Genomic DNA, 17558 nt, shown 5'->3' on the forward strand with positions numbered 1-17558 from the left:
TTCCTGTAGCACAAGCCATTGTGCCAATCCGGGTGTGAAAAAGGCATGTGCTCCAAATCCTTTTCTTAGGACAAAGCCACAGAGACATAACACCGACTAGATTCTCCTGTTACAGCTCTTAATCCAGCGAACGCTGTGTTGGGCTCACCTTCCGCGGGTCGGGTTGGAGCCCACCTGTGGCTTGTCGGTGGGACTGCATTTAGAGCTGGTGCTGAGGGCTCATTTCCACGGACTGTAAGACAGAAAGATAAGGAAAGAGGTACATTTTCTACTCCCTTCTTACCCATCTTTGATCTTTGTGAATCCCAAGGCATTTTTACATTCTTCAGTGCTGCTTTTAGAGCAGCTTTTGTTGTTGTTATTGTTTAATACTATGTTCCCATTGCAGCCAGTTAAGGACACGTAAATAAGTGATGGAGAAGCAAAACGAAATTCCAGACCAAGCTTTTCCATTTACCGTGAAATGGGTTAAAAAACCAAAATGGTGCTGATTTCTCACATACCATCTGGGCCACATCACTCCAAGGAGACCGTCTGTGTCCCTCCCAGCATGTCTCTTGCGCGTGGGACACCCACGTTCCCCCACACCTTCCGAGCCATCCTGTTGCTGTCTTAACATTTGTCCCATGGTCTTCCCACCTTTTCTTTAACATGGTCAGTTCATAATAAGGTTGTGTTATGTTGTCATTTATCTTCAGTTTTCTTATTTTCTAGGAACTTCCTGTAGAAAAGCCCCCCAAACAAAACAAACCTTAATTGACTAAATAAAGATAATGCATGCTCAACTTAGGATAAGCACTACGGCAAAGGATATGAAATCTACCAAGCTTGCAAGACCAGTTGAAGCTGACTCAGAAACCCTAACACACAGCTGATTGCCAGCGGGCTTCTGGTTGCCCTGGTTAGAGTCAGGCGTCCGCTTCTTCGCTGACGCCCAACACACGTGCTGGGCTCATAGGTGATTGAGATGCACAGAGGAGGGCGCTATAGGACGGGCTAGCTGACCTGGCTCCTCGTCACGGGACTGGTAACTCAGACCTGAGCGTGGCCCTGGCTTTTGGCACAGAGCAGAGAAAGGCATGAGTTGAACCTAATCTTGCAAAGCAAGTTCTCTGTTTTATCAGTAGTTTGTTGTAGATTTCAGGGATGATGGATTCTGATGCACTCGTTTTATAATGTTTTGGTCACACCAGCTCTTGATGCCTTTCCTTTAAATGAATTGTAGACAGAGGCATTTAGCTTCTTTCTTAGCCTGTTTTTTGTTGTTGTTGTTTGTTTGCTTGTTGTTTTTTATCACAAGCCGATTGCCAGCATAATGGAGAGGAAACCAGATTGGATATGGACTCTTTTTTATGCCTCTTCCAGTGTCATGTTTATATATCCAAATGGACATTATCCTCTCAGATTATTATCTGGCACTAATTTATAACTGTTGTATTATCGGAGACGGTAGCAATAGATCAGTGCCCAGGATACATCACAGGCCTGTATAGATGTATGTCTACACCTAAGTGTAAGTGAATTTACTTATCAGGTTTCACACATCAGTCTCTAATAGAGATTTAAAAAACCCAACGAATTGGCCTATTTCTGAGTATACAAGTATCATTTCTCCATGCATTATTATATGCCTTCCCTCTAATTAATGACAGAGTTGGTGGAAAATGGCTAAGTTTTATTCGTGTTTTTTTGTTGTTGTTGTTGTTCTCAACTTTAAAAGTAATCTACCTCTTAAAATTTGTAGTTTAATGCTTGTTTGGTGAATTTGTGCCACTTTAACCCTTTCACTATCATTCCCATTTTGTTACATTTCTGTTATGGGGACTTTATGTTGAAATATTGTATAAAGCGTTTGTAGCAGTTTAAAAATAAAATATTTAAAATTATTTAAATTGTTTTGGACGCTTCAATTGTATTATATGTGATTTACATTTTACATTTTGTTTGAGTTGTTAATCTGGAGAGTGTTCTTGTATTGAAGTTTGCTGTTAGTAATTTTATTGTTTCTTGTTGGAGAGTGATATAAAAGACTATTCTAATGAAAACATTAAAATTTACAAATTGACATACAAAAGGGGTTGTCCGTTGATTTTAACCAACGTAGCCTTGAGAGAGAGAGAGAGAGAGGTTAATTATAGACAGACAAGTTAAGAGTGGTGTTTGCTATTTTTCCCCTTCCAGCATGAAATAAATCATTTGAGCTTGTCGGATGTACAGAAAGTTTTCTTATGCTGTTGCTAGCAAGCACTTACTGACGGGGGAATTCAAATGATGCATTTTATATCATTGTAACCAATAAAAAACTTTCTAAAAGCTGTGAAAGGACTGTATTTTGTACATCACTGGGAGCAGTGAAGGGGGAAAATGCAGGTGCATGTGGGAGGGGTGCTCACAGGCTGCATCTCTAAAGTGCAGTTGTCGAGCCCCACGGCCGACCTCTCCCCACTTGTTTCTGTTTGGCATTGATTGAATATTTGTGAATTCACATCGTTTCCATACCACCTAGAGAGTAGACGTGCAGTTGGACGGTGGTGCTGAGAAGTGCGTGGAGAACTTACTTTGGTAAGAGTGAAATAATTTCCTGCGTGGGGTGTCAGTGTCCTCTGTGCTTGGCGAACAGTTCACTCTAGTCTGGAGATTTTTATATTTATGGATCCCCCGAAGAATGAAACAAAGAAGTTGTAACATTTGTATTAGGTTGATATGGAATTGCTGTTTGTTTGTTTGTTTGTTTTTTAAAGATTAAAAATGGCTGAGACAAGCAGTTTCATAAAGTCCTACATGGGAGCACTTGTCCTCATTTTTTTTTCTCCGCCCGTGTCCTTCCTGCCCAGGGAACGGTGTCGAAGCTGAAGGTGCGGTCGGCGTCCCTCAGCGAGATGTTCACACTTGTGGCTTACGGAGTCCTACCTTAGGAAACCCCAGAAGGGCTGGGGGCAGGTGTATGGGAGGAAGAGGCAGAGAGAGGTACGGAGCGGCTTTCAGCGTTAGCGGTGTAAATGTTCTGGAAACTGGGCGCTGAGCACGCACAGCACCCGGGGAGGAGCTGGACGCTGTGAGCTGGAAAGAGCGCTGCTCTGGGAACAGGGAGTGGGTGTCCACCTCGCCCACCTGTTCCTCCAGGGCTCTGACAAGCTCCTTCTCGGTCGCTGCCTCGGTGGTTTAGCCTTGGGCACGTATTTTGCCTCAAGGTTGGTAGTTCCTGGTCTGCCCGAAGTGGGGGATGGACGAGGTGGTCCCGAGTTTTCCTTCTAGCCAGAAGCCTTCTTCCCAGGCTGTGGACGCTGACATTTCCTCGGGTCTGAAAGAGCAGCGTGAGGTCTGTTGTGTCACCCGTTCTTACAGCAGCGCCTGGACGTGGCAGCACCCACATACTCAGCTGAGGAGTCCCCAAGCAGGTGGTCAGCTCCCTCTCGACAAGAATGAGCTTGCCCCAGTTTGGTTGCTTTACTCTTCGTGGAGTTAAACACTTTGAAAAATTTAAAAAGCTAATAACTAAAGCCTTGTGTCGCTGCAGCTAATATTTTGAAAGATCTGTCCGTGTCTCTAGGCTGGCTATTTTCGTTTGGATGTTACAGGTACTTTCTAGCAAAATGTTTTACAAAATCACATTAATTTATCGAGCACTTACTGAGGTAATTAGGTTACATCAGTGGACCAAAGTTCCAGCCTTTGTGAAGCTTATATTTGCGTGGTGCATTTCTTTTTTTTTTTTTTTTTTTAAACACTTCATATCCAAAACCTCCCTCACTGTGTCACAGTTCTCCCAAGGCTGGGTGGTCAAGAAGATGCTTCTACCTTAATATTTGAGGGCAGATATCTAGATAACTGCTGACTTTTAATACTTACGTTAATGCGACTCTTCTAAAATTATATCTCAATGCATTCGATATTTTATTTCTGTCGATTTTGATTTGATATCAGGCCTCACTTTGAATCGATTGACTTACATCCTTTAAGTACAGGTGGGTGAGGAAAAGGTTAACTCGGATATAAAGGCCACATTTAAAGTAGTCCAAAAACCAGGCCGATGGTTAAGGAAAGCGGTTTGCCATTTCTGTCATTTTTTTTGGACACCTAAAGTATCCCCACACCCACCCCAGGTAATTTCATTGCACACTGAAGAACTTCAGAATTTATGTGGGATAAATCATAACACATGTGTGTAGCTCTTAATTGCTAAAGTACTTGACTGTTCTCATTTGAGCCTCAAGTGCCTCGACATTTACAGTCACCCTGCTGTAGGATTAAAAAAAAAAAAAAATCCAGATTGGTGAGAAGGATGACATCCATATTACCATTGAAATTCTTTATAGACTAAAATATCGAAAAAAAAAAAAAAGTTGAGAGGAACAGAACTTGAGGTTCGAGTGGGTGTGATGTAGGGAAAATGTGAAGCTGCTCATTGGCCGATCCCTTCAGGCAAATGCCTGGAGTCCTGTTTGGTAACGCCCAAGGGCCCATCTGTACCCCTGCGCCACCCCGCCCAGGCCACACCGGGCCCTTCGGTTCTCCCACCGCCCTCCCTCGTGCTGCTGCTTCTCCAAGAGGTGCTGGAAACGATCTGTTAAGCTCGGGGGTGAATCTGACATAGCTCTCAGGTGCTTTCTGTGTGCGAGGTACTGTGCAAAGCGTTTTTCAAACTTGACGATAACCCCGAGGCCGGTATCGTTTACAGATGGGGAAACAGACCCAGGGGGAAACGATTTTTGTGCAGAGGTCACACGGTTCTCAAGTGGAAGGCTGGGATTTGAACTGCCTCCAAGCTGTACCATCCTATTGATCATTTTTGTAGTTTCTTTTTTGAAAGCTTCATTTTCTCTAGATGTGTAGGATACAGACCTTGATATCTTCTCTAGTGAGGGCTTTCCCGGCATTGGTGAACAAGTAGAATCATCCCTTCTCGGTAAGGCTTCTTCCTGGTGCAGCAGGACTGTTGATTAGTATGGAGCTGCCTGGGAACATTCACATCTAGTTCACTCTTTTAACTGTGGGACATGCTTCTACCTCCATCATAGACCTTTCAGGTTCAACTGGCTTTGTAGATCAGTCTGATTAGTCAACAAAACTCTGTTTAATAGAAATCAAGCACATGATAATAATATGCTTTGATTCTGGAAGTGTTGGTCACCAGGAGGATCCTCAGATGTGACTTCAGAACCTTGACCTGTTGGGCCAAAACCAAAGTCTGTCGGGGCTTGCCCTGCCACCTCAGCACATAGTCTGTTGCGTGCAGAATGAAAGGTTAAGTTTCTGCCAAAAGTAAGTTACTTTTAAAGTATAGGATTAGAGCCTGGAGGGTGCGTGTAGGTTTTATTTACTTTCTGGATGAAGAATAAGAATTGGAAAAAGCATCGTGATGCTGCGTTAAATTATTAGCCGTTGCAAAAGTTACATTCAGTCATGAGCCATTAAAAGGGGCTTGGATACACTTACTAGAGTAAACTTGCCGAACCATTGGGGTGATAGGATTTGTATGAGCTTCTGTTTTCTGCCTCACTTGGACCAGCTGGATTCCTTTTCCACTGTCTCTTACAGAAAACGAGCTGAAATTCAGGTGGGTGGTTCAGAGAACATAAACCTTTAATGGGAGAAGTTTGTGCCTAAGTGTGCCTTCCTGTGTCCAGCTTATAATCCACAGCAGGAAGCCAGACAACAGACAGTTTTGAAAATTCCTTGATAGGTGCTCCCCGAGTTACTCAGTGGGGTGTTATTTCAGTAATGACAGAAAGCTACAGGTAGATGTTAAAGTATCGGTTTATGTCCTGAATCAGAATGTATTTAAGCTGAGAACATTTCCATATCAGTGTTTAGATGGGAGCCTACTGCATAATACAGAGCTCTGCTTGGATAACTGCTGAGTCTTAGCATGAAATCTAGATATAAATTTTAAGTAGAAAACATTTTTTAAAAGACCTACAATTTGTTTCACAGGTAAGTTAATAATAGAAGGGGATTTAGGCCTTAGGATACAATTGTGGCAGTTTTAACTTTTTAAGTTAAAGTAGAATTTCAATTTAAAATTGCATTTGTTTTAGTATTTAATACTTGCCAAAAATACAACATTTTAATACTCTCTGTTGGAATGAAGTTATTTAAAACTCATATGGATTTAATTTTCCTTGCAGTAACATTCTCTTCTCACTTGCTTTTTATAATCACATCCAATCCTTGCCAACCCAGCTCGAGTTTAGGCACATTTTCAGATGGCTTCTATTTCCAAGCTATTATTGGACCTGTGAATTCAGGCGCATTCTCCTGTAGTGATTCAGTCGGTCAGCCATTCAGAAAACATCTTTAATGATCAGTCTGGGTCGTGAAGGTGTTGGTCCGTAGATCTGAGGGACTCTGTCCTGTGTACGAGGGTTTTCAGAGGACGCTGGGGTGCAGCTGGCCACCGTGGAGGAGCTGAGGCTGCCCTTGACTGTCCCTGCCCGCTGGGCACTAACTCCTCGGAGGCCCTCCCACCGCTTGAGGGAGAGCAGTTGTCCCCATGTACAGACAAACTGACCGAGTCTGAAAGAGGCCACGGCACCTGCATTATGTCCCACAGCTGTAAATCGGGACCCCAAACCCAGCCACCTGACTCCAGAGCCATGCTCTTTGCTGCCATGTGAAACAACCTAATTCACCGTGCCCTTGGGTTTGACGTAGTGACCGTGTCCCCCAGGTGATCAGTGCTGATGTCATCACCCACAACGGGGTTCTGCTGTAGAGAGGTTGGGTAGCATACTGGGAATAAACCCTGGTCTTGAACTCCCAGCCACCTGAGTGTTAATTCCCTGGGTTCCGTTTGTCACTGAGGTGGGGCGCGCTGCTGGCTGAGCCCCAGGCTCCTGGTTATGGGAGCGGTCGGGCTAGAGGAGGGGACGTGTGTTCCCAGTGAGGACTCAGGAGCTGATGACTGATTCTGGTGGCGGTGGTGGGGACGATCAGTGACCACTGTCTAGTGACCGGGGCTCGAGTTTCACAGTGATAGCGCCGGGGAGGCCCCGCTGAGGAAACCGACAGGGTGTAGTAACCGTCCTCGGTGGAAAGAGCCAGAACGTGGACGGTGATGATCGCTGAGGAACTTCAGGAAGAGGCTGCAGAAGAAAACTGCTCATGCGTTCAGAGGCCCAGAAGGAAAAAAAAAGATTCCTTCATGGAAAATGACAAACCTCAGTTTATGTTAGTTTCAGAGAATGGTGGCTACTGTCTTTGGGGAGGATAGAACTTTTTTCAGAATCTTAGAAACACTCCCAAAGGCTTCCAGGATGGTCTTAGCCCTCTGTCTGGGCCCAGGCAAAGTGAATGAGCCTGGGGCACCTCAGGGTTTTGCTGTGACTTCATTTCAGGCATTGGGATGTAGGTAAGGGCACCGATTGGCCCCACACCCGGCGCTGCTGATCACCCATCTATCCCAACCATCCGATCTGAAGGACTGCCCTTGTTCGTCCCTCTGCATCTCCTCCTCCCTGTGCTCTCCTGTTCTAGGAGGGACTTCACTCATCCATACGTTTTGTTCTCGACTTGTCAGGGAGGTTTATTAAATGTCCCCCCTCCTAGAATGAAAGTTCTCCCTGGGCAGGAACTTCGTTTTGTTCACTGCTGCATTTCCAACATCTCCCACAGTGCCTGCCGCGTAGTAGCCGCTCAATAAATAACTTGCTGAATAAAATATTTGAATCCTGGCTTTACCACTTATTAGCTTTGTAATATGGGGCAAGTTACTTAACCTTTCTGAGCCCCGGCTTTCCTTTCTGTAAATGACAGTAACAACCTATCTGACTAGGAAGGACGGTGGTGAAGACTGCAGATGTACCTGCCCTGGTATGTGCTGCTGTGACTTTGGAGAGGCGTCCTCTTGAGTCTCAGTGTGAAGCTGATTCACAGTTACGTCGGCTGCTCAGAGCTGACTTTCGCCACGTATGAGATTTTGTGGTCGCACAGATGACGGTGGCCGGAACCTTCCTTCATCGTCTCTTGCCTCCGCCCAGAGAGGAGGAGCTCGAGCGTCCACAAGCCCTGGTTCTGCTGCCAGTGACCCACAGGGCCCTTTGCTGTGTTTCAGCCGGGCCTGTGCTGTTCATATGCTGACCATAGCGCTCCCTTTTCCCCATCAGATAAGGAGAATGAGCCATAAAACAGGAAATCATTTTTCAAATCACAACAAGAAAAAGAGATGATTAATTCTTATTCTGTCATCTTTCCATATAACTTTATTTCTCTTGGTTTTGAATTTCAAAGTCAAAATGTAAATTTTTTAAGCTAGGTTCAGAAGAAGACACTTCCTTAGCTCTGTGAAACCATGACCACTTAAACAAGGGACCCCGGTTCATTGAAATAATAATATAAGAATGGTCACTGATGTTTTAAAGCTCTTACTAGCCACTGTTTTCAGGGCTTTACACATACTGCCCCATTTAATCATTGCAACAGCGCTATGAAATACAATACTTTTATGTTCTCCCATTTTACAGATGGGGAAAGTCCAGCACAGAGGTTAAGGAATTTGCTTGAGGTCATAGCTAGTAAAAGGGGAGCCCGGAAACAAGTCCAGCAGCCTGGCTTCATTTCTGAATTGGGAGTCTCTTCTGCCCCTCACCCACAGGTCGGGGAGTGAGTTCGTGCCTGGTTCACCACCTTTAAGAAGCGGGGAGACGTGGCCTGTTAGTATGTAGTTGCCCGGGGAAGCCCAGCTGATCCGAAGGAATTAAAACGTATGCTGGAGGTGAACACAGGTCTTGGTCCTTCCTGGTCGAGTCCAATTTGTGTGTTCTTGGGAGACCACACTGAATGGTTTCAGCCAGGCCAGTGTGACGAGCCATCTCACCTACCAGCTTCGTTAGGAAGGGAGCAGATCCAGATACTGACTCATCCAGAGCATTAAAAACCTTGTTCCCTGGTGTGAACTTTTTTGTTCTTTTTTTTTTTTTTTTTTTTTTTTTCTGTTTTCATAGTCTTTCCAAGCCATGGTTGGTTGGCAAGTCGGTTTCCATTTGTGCAAGGGGAGCAGCTGCCTGGGGCTGCTGTGAGCTGGATTCCCAGGCGGGGTCCCCTTCGGGGATACAGGCCGGGCCGAGTGCCCGGTGTCCGCCTTGGACGCAGGAAGGGCAATGGCTGTGTTGCACAGGCGTTTGCTGTCTGAGGTCTAACGTATCTGCTACTTCCCTTTTAAAAGGTACACGGGACATAATTTCACCTTTCCTGGAAGGCTCAAGGTGACCATCAATTTCATACTTTGTTGTGGCGAAGTGACACCCTCGGAGTTCAGGCATACTGGATCCAGAAGCTTGAGATGAGGCTTAAGTAGTTTTGGAGAAGGATGTGCTTTTCACCATCTCCTTTTTCATCTATTATTTATGGATACTGTCTGTACTCCCTGGCAGCCTTCTGATAGGCTTCTGATAATCGTCTGTGAGCTAGGAAGCCAGGGAGGGGTCCTATTGATACGATACATAAGTAAAGAAGCGCTAGGGCCTGAGAATACCCAGGGACCTCCCTTGTAAGCAAAGTGCACTGCAGAGAGGGGCGAGTTCAGTGTAACACACATGTATAGACTGCTCGCTTGCTTTTAAGCTCCCAAAGCACATGTTCTACATGTGGAGAGAATAAAAGGAAAGTTTGGGTCATGATGCACACGGTTACTTCCTCAGCAAAGGTTTGTCGCCCGGGGAGGCACCTTAATTCTGAAACAGAATAGTCTGCTTCGCTTTCCCCAATACCTCTGCCCTGTAATCTGTATTTGGGATAAATATTTCATTCGGTGCCAAGTGCTTGAAAGTGGTTGAATCTGTAAGGAAATGCCTGGAGGTTGGTTCCGTCCCAGTACGTGCCTCCCAGGCTGCTGGACCTGCTCGTGGATTGGATTTTCCTCTTTCATTCACAGTATTCCTCCAGAAGTTTTTTAGAATTTCTCTTAGACCCAATGCATAGGCTTATAGGTGTTTTATCCTCCTATCTTCTTCATTCACGTTTAGGCTCCTTTGAATTTTACGAGTGAGTCTGGTGAGAAGAAGTCTACGTTAACTTTGCCTTCACGCAGGAGCCGACTCTTTTGATGCACCTAAATAAATTGGTGTCAGATACTATAATTGACATGTAGACTCCGATATGTTTTTATGTCCTTAAAACTAAAAAATTACAGATACAGCCCATTGGTGCCAGCCAGCAGCAGGTGTTGTATTAAGGTGATGTCCTGAATCATGTTGGGCGGGTGCTTAGAGGGGAGACTAGTTTGCTGGTCTAGTAGGTATTGTTAATTTCAGCCTGAGGAAGTGCATTTCCTGTCTGTGTTCCCAGGTGTGTGAAGGGACCCTAGTTTGGATTATCTCACCAGGATGTTAGTGGACCACCTGCATCAAAAAACCACCTGGGGAGGCTTCTTAAGAATTTCAGACCGACTAAACCATCACCTCTGGGAGTGGGTCTTTGAAATCTTCATTTTTATCAGCTTCTCCAATGAGTCTTACCCAGACTTCAGAGTTCCCTTTTGGTTCTTATAAAGGGGAAAAAAAAAATGACATGGTGTGTCACCACATACCATCATTTTTATTTGCTTCCGGTCTTCATTTTAAATTATTTTCCTTTGCTTATTAACAATCTCTTTCATATATTCATAACATTTTTCAACTCTCAGAACACTTCGCTTGTATATAACCATGCTGTGACAGATGAGCCAGGGTCGCTCAAGAGTTAGGGTCACTTCTGAGTGTCAGTCAGAGCCAAGGTGGACTTGAGGATTCCCTGCCTTGTCCATTGTTGCTCTTTGTGCATCTTTTTGAGGGGAATATATGATCATAGGTCATTCACTAGGACACGCCTGGTATCGCACAGTGCCCTGTTGGTGTGCGTTCACTCTACCCCAGCACCTACTGCAGCACCCAGCACACAGTAGGTACTTAGTATCTGTGGAATAAAAAGAAAGGAAGAAACCTCCGGGAATAACGGAGCCAAAGCTACCACTCCACTTCAGTGACCTCTGATCTGACCCCACTTTATGACTTTAGGGCTTAAAATGTGTATTTGGGGGGCAATTCATTGTTAGCAGCTGAATAGAGAGCATCAATTTGGATAAGTAAATGATCAATTAAAATCAGGTTGAAAGAAAAACTCGGTTATTTGGTGGATAGTTAATTACAATTGGTCTTTAAGGGTTGCTGCCTGGGGGCATGGTCCTCAAGGTAAAGAATGTGTAGTGAAAGCCCGTCAGTAAACCAATAGAGACCAGAAGGGAATTGCGCGCTACAGCTCGTTAACCAAAGGTATTGGTGAAATTATATCTCCTCACCTCCCGCCCCCTGCCCCAGTCTACACCCGTGCACACACAGCCTGTCTGCGATTATAACCGAGCATCCTGAACTTCGTGAGGTAGGACAATCCAAATACTCCTTCACATTTTTAAATCCTTTCCCCCAGCTTTTGGCTCTGAAAATAGGGTCATCCCCCCTCTGTCTCCAGCTTTACTTCCTGACATCTACCAAGGAGTCCTCTCTCGTAGAGCCTCCCAAATACATGGCCGTGGATGGCTTCCCTTCCGTGTTTTCTTATTTTTGCTCAGAATGAGGAACGCCTCCCTCTTAGAGCCTAAACGCTGATTGATTTCACGATGCCACACGCACTTGACTGGGCTGCGCCGAACACGGCTGTTGCCCAAACCGGACTCGTGGCTCATCTCACTCACCTGGGCGGTTTCTCCATCGCGCCCGTGAGTCAGAGCTGCTGCGTAATGGGATCCAGCCAACGACGGAGTCAAAGGGCCGCATACAAGCATTTGACGAAGGAAACACAGAGGTCTCCCATTTACACATTCACCCAACCGTCAAGTCCGCGTGTTCACCATGGCCTAAGGAATAATTGGCGTGAGAGCATTTTGCAGAGGACGGGGCCTGGGAGGGTGGGGTGGTACCAGAAATGTTTCTGAACTGTTGTTAGAATACCCACTGTGGATAAAATGAAATACAGTCGAGGCTCAGTTGGTTTTCGTTTAACCAACCTGCCATGTTCATGGATGACCCTCACCCCCCCAGTGACACAGGGAATACCCACGCCCTTGGTGCCCTGCAGTCAAGTTAAATGCAGCCAACAGTCAGTTGTATTTGTTCCCAAACCTGTTTATGACACTATTTTGATAACGTTTAATAATAATATTAACGTAACCATGTTTATAATAAACATAACAAATATGCCAGTACTTATTATTGTACTTATATGAGTTAATTGAATATCCAAACCGATGAAATATGAACAGAGTTGTTTATGAAAAACAAGTTGAATGCGTAGAAAGGCTCATAGTATTTTGCTTAAAAACTGCTGTCCAGTTAGGTATGGGTGAGAAACAAAGAAAAATTCACATAAAGACATAGAAACATGTTGCACTTAAACTGCTCTTAAAACTTTCTTAAGTTCTTGCCCCACTTGAAACAGTAAGTGGAAAACAATAACTAGATGATGCATTCTGGGTGTGATTTAGTCAAGAAAGACTGTAGATCTTGACCCTTCCTTCATTCATTTATTCATTCATACACTCAACGTGGGACCAGCGCCTGCTGTCACGTGCCAGGCACTGTTCGGGAGGGTGTAACAGTGAGCAAAACCGACACAATTCCCCACCCTCATGGAACTCACATCCTAGTGGGGGGAGACTGACAATGAACAAGCAAGTAACTAACTATATAGAATGTCAGATGGTGAATGCTGTGGAGAGAAGTAAAACGGGGAAGGGGGAGTAGAGACTACGAATGTGAAAATGGGGGCTACCATGTAAATGTAGCCTGACTGTAAAGGGACTATATATAGAGAGAGAGAGAGAGAAATGAGGGTGGTGGGGGAGGGAGAGGGGAAGCAACCCTGTGGACACAGGGGATGAAAACACTTAGAGGGAATGGCAAGTGCAAAGGTCCTGAGATGGAAGCATCCCTGGTGTGCTCAGGGCAGCCAGGCCGGGGCGAGGACTAGGAGATGAGGTCAGGGAGGTAACGAGGGGCCAATTTATATTGGCTCTTGCAGCCCTTGGGAAGACTTTGCTTTTATCCTGAGTGAGTGCGATTCATTGCAGGGTTTTGAGGGGAGGAATAATATGGTATGACTTGCCTTTTAAAAGAATCAGTCTGGCTGATGTGTTAAGAATAGGCTGAACGGGCCCAAGAATAGAAATACAGACTAGGAGGTGAACACAGTAACCCAGGTGAGACATGATGGTAGTTGGACTGGAGTGTAGCAGTGGGGTTGGCGAGTAGCAGTGGAATTCTGGATGTCTTTTGAGGGTAGAGCCACAAGATTTGCTGAGGATTGGATGAAAGAGAGGAATCAAGGATGATGACATGTTTCTGCCTCCTCACCCAGATGGATGGAGTTACCATTCAGTGATGAGGTGATGGAGCCAGTTTGTGGGGTACGTGTGTGCTGGAAATTCAGTTTGGGGTGTGTTAAGTTGGAGCTGCCATTAGACACTCATGGGGAGGGTAGCTGAATACACAGGTTTGAGTTTCAGAGGAAGGGACCCAGGTGGAAATGTAAACGTGGGAGTCTTCAGAGTGCACATGATACTGAACACCATGAGGTTGGCCTCCCCAAGGGAGTGAGTACAGCTAAAGAGAAGCAGCCCAAGAATTGAGGCTGGGGGAGCTCTAGTGTGAGAGGCTGGAGAGATTTGGAAGAGCCCTGGCAGTGTCCTGGGCTGAGGTGTGAATGGGACAGCTGTGACATCGGATGGAGGGGACCTTCGTGGGCTGAAGGCTCCTCCCCTGGACTTGAGTAGGCACTCTGTGCTTTGCACTTCTAAGTAGCTTTCCTCTTCACCATCATAGAATGTTTTGGGGCCTGCAGCGCTGCTGGAAATGGCCGCCTTGACTTATCCAGGTAGACACACCACAATCATCCCCGACTTTGCTGCCACTCCTCCAGGTGGTGGGCTGTTTCCACCTGAAAAACCATCTGCAGCAAGCCAAGGAGACCCCGTGAAAATGCAAGGCTGGTCCTCAAATGCTCACAAACTCTCCGACCAGCTTCCTGTAACAAGTACGAGACCCCGTGTAACCAGATCTGTTGTTCACGGTTCAGAAAAAGGCCTGAGGAAGAGAATCGATGAACTCTTACCCCAGTCCTGTTCCCATTTGCAAACTCCCCAAATCCCCTTGTGTATAACTTGCCTTGAGACTCAGGCACAACAAAGAGGGCGGGAGAGATTTGGGGGTGAGGATAGGTGGTTAACAATGCCCTCTCCATCCCCGAGGAGTGGCCTTCAGAGACAGAAATGACCCCTTCTAGAAATCCTGTCTCTTTTCTTTCTGGGGGTAAAGTAAGTTACACGTTCTGTGCTTTCTTTTCCTTCCCGTCCCTCCCACCCCCAAATGAAGTAAAGCAAAGGACAACATGGTAAAGTGAAGCCAAAACCAAAATGTGTTCCATACGTTCCACAGAACACGAAGACACACACACACACACACACACACACACACTGTTTACATGGTGTTTCTGCGGTCAAGTCCCTTGTTCTGAGCTCTGGTAGCCTGTTTTTCTTCCTTCCTGCTAATCACACTTTGGAATTTTGTATTATGTATTATGCAAGTAACTACCTTCCCCTTCTAGAATACACGCCCCAGTGTTCTAGAGACCAGATCTGTTTGCTTTACTGCTATATATCCCCAGTGCCTAGCACGGGGTCAGGTGTATAACAGGTGCTTGATGATCAGTACTGATAATCACGGGAATGCCCGGTCTTGTTTAGCATGTGGGCAAGAAGGCTGACCCACCTTAATAGGCCGGAGGACACCTCTCCCTGTCGGCACATGACGCCACGTGTACGTGTGCAGAGTTGGAAATCTGGCTCCCAAAAAGAACGCTAAATCAGATTCAGGACATGTTGCTTCATATGGCTGATCTTAGAAATTTTCTGTCCAAAAAGACTAAATTAAAAAAAAAATTTTTTTTGAGTGCTTAAAGGGTACCCCCTGAGGCTCAGCGTAGCCCACGCAATCCCCTTGCAGAATTGTCATTGTGCCTTCAGAGATCACGTCTGCTCGGCACGCCACTGTGCCCCACGGTACCTGGTACAGAGCAGTCGGTCAATACATAGTTATCAGATAAATGGGGTAAATGACAGCCTGTGTCCTCTTCTTGGGAATTTACACTGCCTGTAGGCACGTGAAACTCTCAGAAATCCTGCAGAGACATGTCTCACTGCATGAGCCCGTGCTCTGGAGTAAATAAATGGCTCTGGCTTCCACCCTCCCTCTGCTTCTTGCCAGCTGTGTGTTGTTGCGCAAGCTGCCGAACCTCTGTGCCTTTGTTCCTCGTGCGTCCCCTGCAGCAGTACCCATCTCACAGAGGTCTTGTGGAGACGCTGTTTGTTACTCCATGTCAGGCAGTGGGGACCGTGCTCCACGTGTGGTCAGCACGGAAACGCTAGCTGCTGTGACGCGCATGGTAATGAGGACGACCCATGCAACATATGGGCAAACCTTCCACCAAACCCGGTTTGGGAAATGCTGGTAACAAGGAAGGAAAATTAGGAGGGGTTTCATTCCACGCCTGCCACCGCCTGGCTGTGAGTCAGTGGGTTCCCCAGGAGTGTCTGGCTGGGTGCTGTCTGTCCCCTGCAGGGAGGGAGCCTGTTTGAGAGGCCTCTGCAAGTGAACGGTTTCCAAACCAAAAGGACTGCAAGATCCTGGTGAGGCCCGAGCAGCCCAGGGTGGAATCAGGCGACCCGGGGCCGAGTCATTTAGCATCTATAGGCCGCCTCTGTCTCCCGCTCTGTAAAAAAAGGGTGAACTGTCCCAGCCATGGCCACCCGACAACCTGTTTGAGCTCAGCTGGGATTCAGGGTGAGGGCTTTGGGGATCTCGGGGAAGGGATGGGGAGAAGGTACAGGGGCAGCCTCTGTATCCAATCCCCTGCACCCTGGAGGAGGAGGCCTCCAGGCCCACAGCCCACGGCGCCCCTGCCCTTTGGTCAGCCTTGTCACCCGCTGACTCACACCCGGTTCAGGCGCATAGCAAGTGTGTCTTTCGTGTAGCTGTGCCAGCCCTGCGTCTGGGATGCCCTGCCAGCCAGGCACGCCCAGGCCTCCCAGGACGGACTGGTCTAGACGCCTTGGGTAGCAAAGAGCCCCCTGAGCTCCCACAAGGCTTTCCATCAAGGCGGCCACCTCTTCTCGCTGGCATCCTTGGAGGGGCACCAGACATCAAGTTCTAGAAATCCTGTCATCAGGGCAGATGCCCCATAGGGCTTCTGAGACTCTCAGGCCCAGCAACTCCCTGGAGCTTAACTTCTTTGGCCTAAGACAACTTTAAAAGATGGAGTGTTTGTAATAATTAAATCTTAGTGTCCTTATAGAATTTTGTCATTTAAAAGAGCTTTCCCATCTGGACTTCGTGGGAGGCCCATCAATCCCTTTCTGTCCCAAGCTGGGAATCTGTTTTCTATGCATCCATCAGTCTTGTCACGCTTGTATTTGTTTCTGTTTTCTTTTTGGTTTCCCCCCTGTTCTTAGAAGTTTCCTTTTGAAGAAAGCAGACCGTTTCGGCTCAGTTGGAGGGAAAGAGAAGGGCCAGCATCTGGGCTAGAACCAAGTGGGTCCTAGGGAGAAGGGCAGTGAGGGGCAGAGACACAGCCAAGGGCAAAGCTGGGTCTGCCCGAGGGGGTCACTCCTCCCTCCAGCCAGGGCTCCTCACCCCCAGTTTGTACCTCACAGGCTGTGACTTCTCCTGCAGGTGTGACGTCCTCCAGACGTGACCCAGTGCACCAATTGCAATGGGGAGAGTCTGTTGGGGACCCTGGTTTGAGTGGGGCCTTGGTGGTGAGAGTAACCTTCCGGGAAGCTGCTGCTTTGGATGATTTGGTCTTGGAGAGACACAGCCGGGCACGGTTGGGCTCGGGCTGCATTGGGAGCCCGGCTCCTGGTTTGCCACTTATTGTTCAGGGAACCTTCTCTGAGCATCTCCTGGTGTCAGGCCTGGTGACAGGTGGGCAGGTGGGTGAGAAGTGAATAGAGTCACCCTGTGCTCTCCAAGGTCGAGTCCCCAGTGAGAGACAGGCAGGTGGAGGCAGGGACAGAGCTGGAAGTGCCCTCACCTGGGTCATGCAGAGAAGGGCACCTGCCTCCCAGGGTTGCTTTTGCCCAAGTCCATGGGGGCCCCAGACTGCCCTTCCTCTCCATCATCAGTGTCCCCCAAAAAGCAGTGCGACGAGGCATGTCCCCCCCACTCCTTCCCAAGAACAACTTGTTGTGTGACCTTGAGCAGGTGACCACCTCGCTCTGGTTCGTTGTCCTCGTCTGAGAGTGAAGGGTTTCTTGCTTGGCCTCTGGGGTCCCCTGCCCCTCGCTTGTCCTGGCAGGGCTGGAAGCAGCCCCGGCTGGGATCTCCCTGCTGGGAAACTTCCTTTGGCCAAGGTCATTGTGAGCCAGGCCAGCCTTCCTGTTGACCGGCTTGTGTCACGAGCTGTCACATGCTTGGTGTTTGGAGTTCAAGCCGAACAGGTTTGGGGAACTCATGAAGACCTGAGAACCTGGCGTAAAAGCCCCAGGAGGAAGGGATGTGACTGGTCTTCTGGATGCACGGAGGCCAACCAGGAGC

The 17558-nt window shown here is 47.2% G+C and overlaps 1 protein-coding gene across 6 annotated transcripts in view; it reads left to right on the plus strand.

Moving 5' to 3' along the window:
* PRDM2 (PR/SET domain 2) overlaps positions 1-17558 on the plus strand; it is a 117888-nt gene that overhangs the window by 86273 nt on the left and 14057 nt on the right. Inside the window, exon 9 of one of the 6 annotated variants that reach the window (XM_057544700.1) lies at positions 715-2313. The exons of the other annotated variants lie outside the window; for them this stretch is intronic. Coding sequence (XP_057400683.1) covers positions 715-727 — 13 coding nt within the window. The 3' untranslated portion in view covers positions 728-2313. Of the gene's footprint in view, positions 1-714; positions 2314-17558 lie in introns of those variants that run through there. 6 annotated transcript variants of the gene reach the window in all.

Source organism: Balaenoptera acutorostrata, chromosome 1, assembly GCF_949987535.1.
Source record: "Balaenoptera acutorostrata chromosome 1, mBalAcu1.1, whole genome shotgun sequence".
Classification (NCBI taxonomy): domain Eukaryota; kingdom Metazoa; phylum Chordata; class Mammalia; order Artiodactyla; family Balaenopteridae; genus Balaenoptera; species Balaenoptera acutorostrata.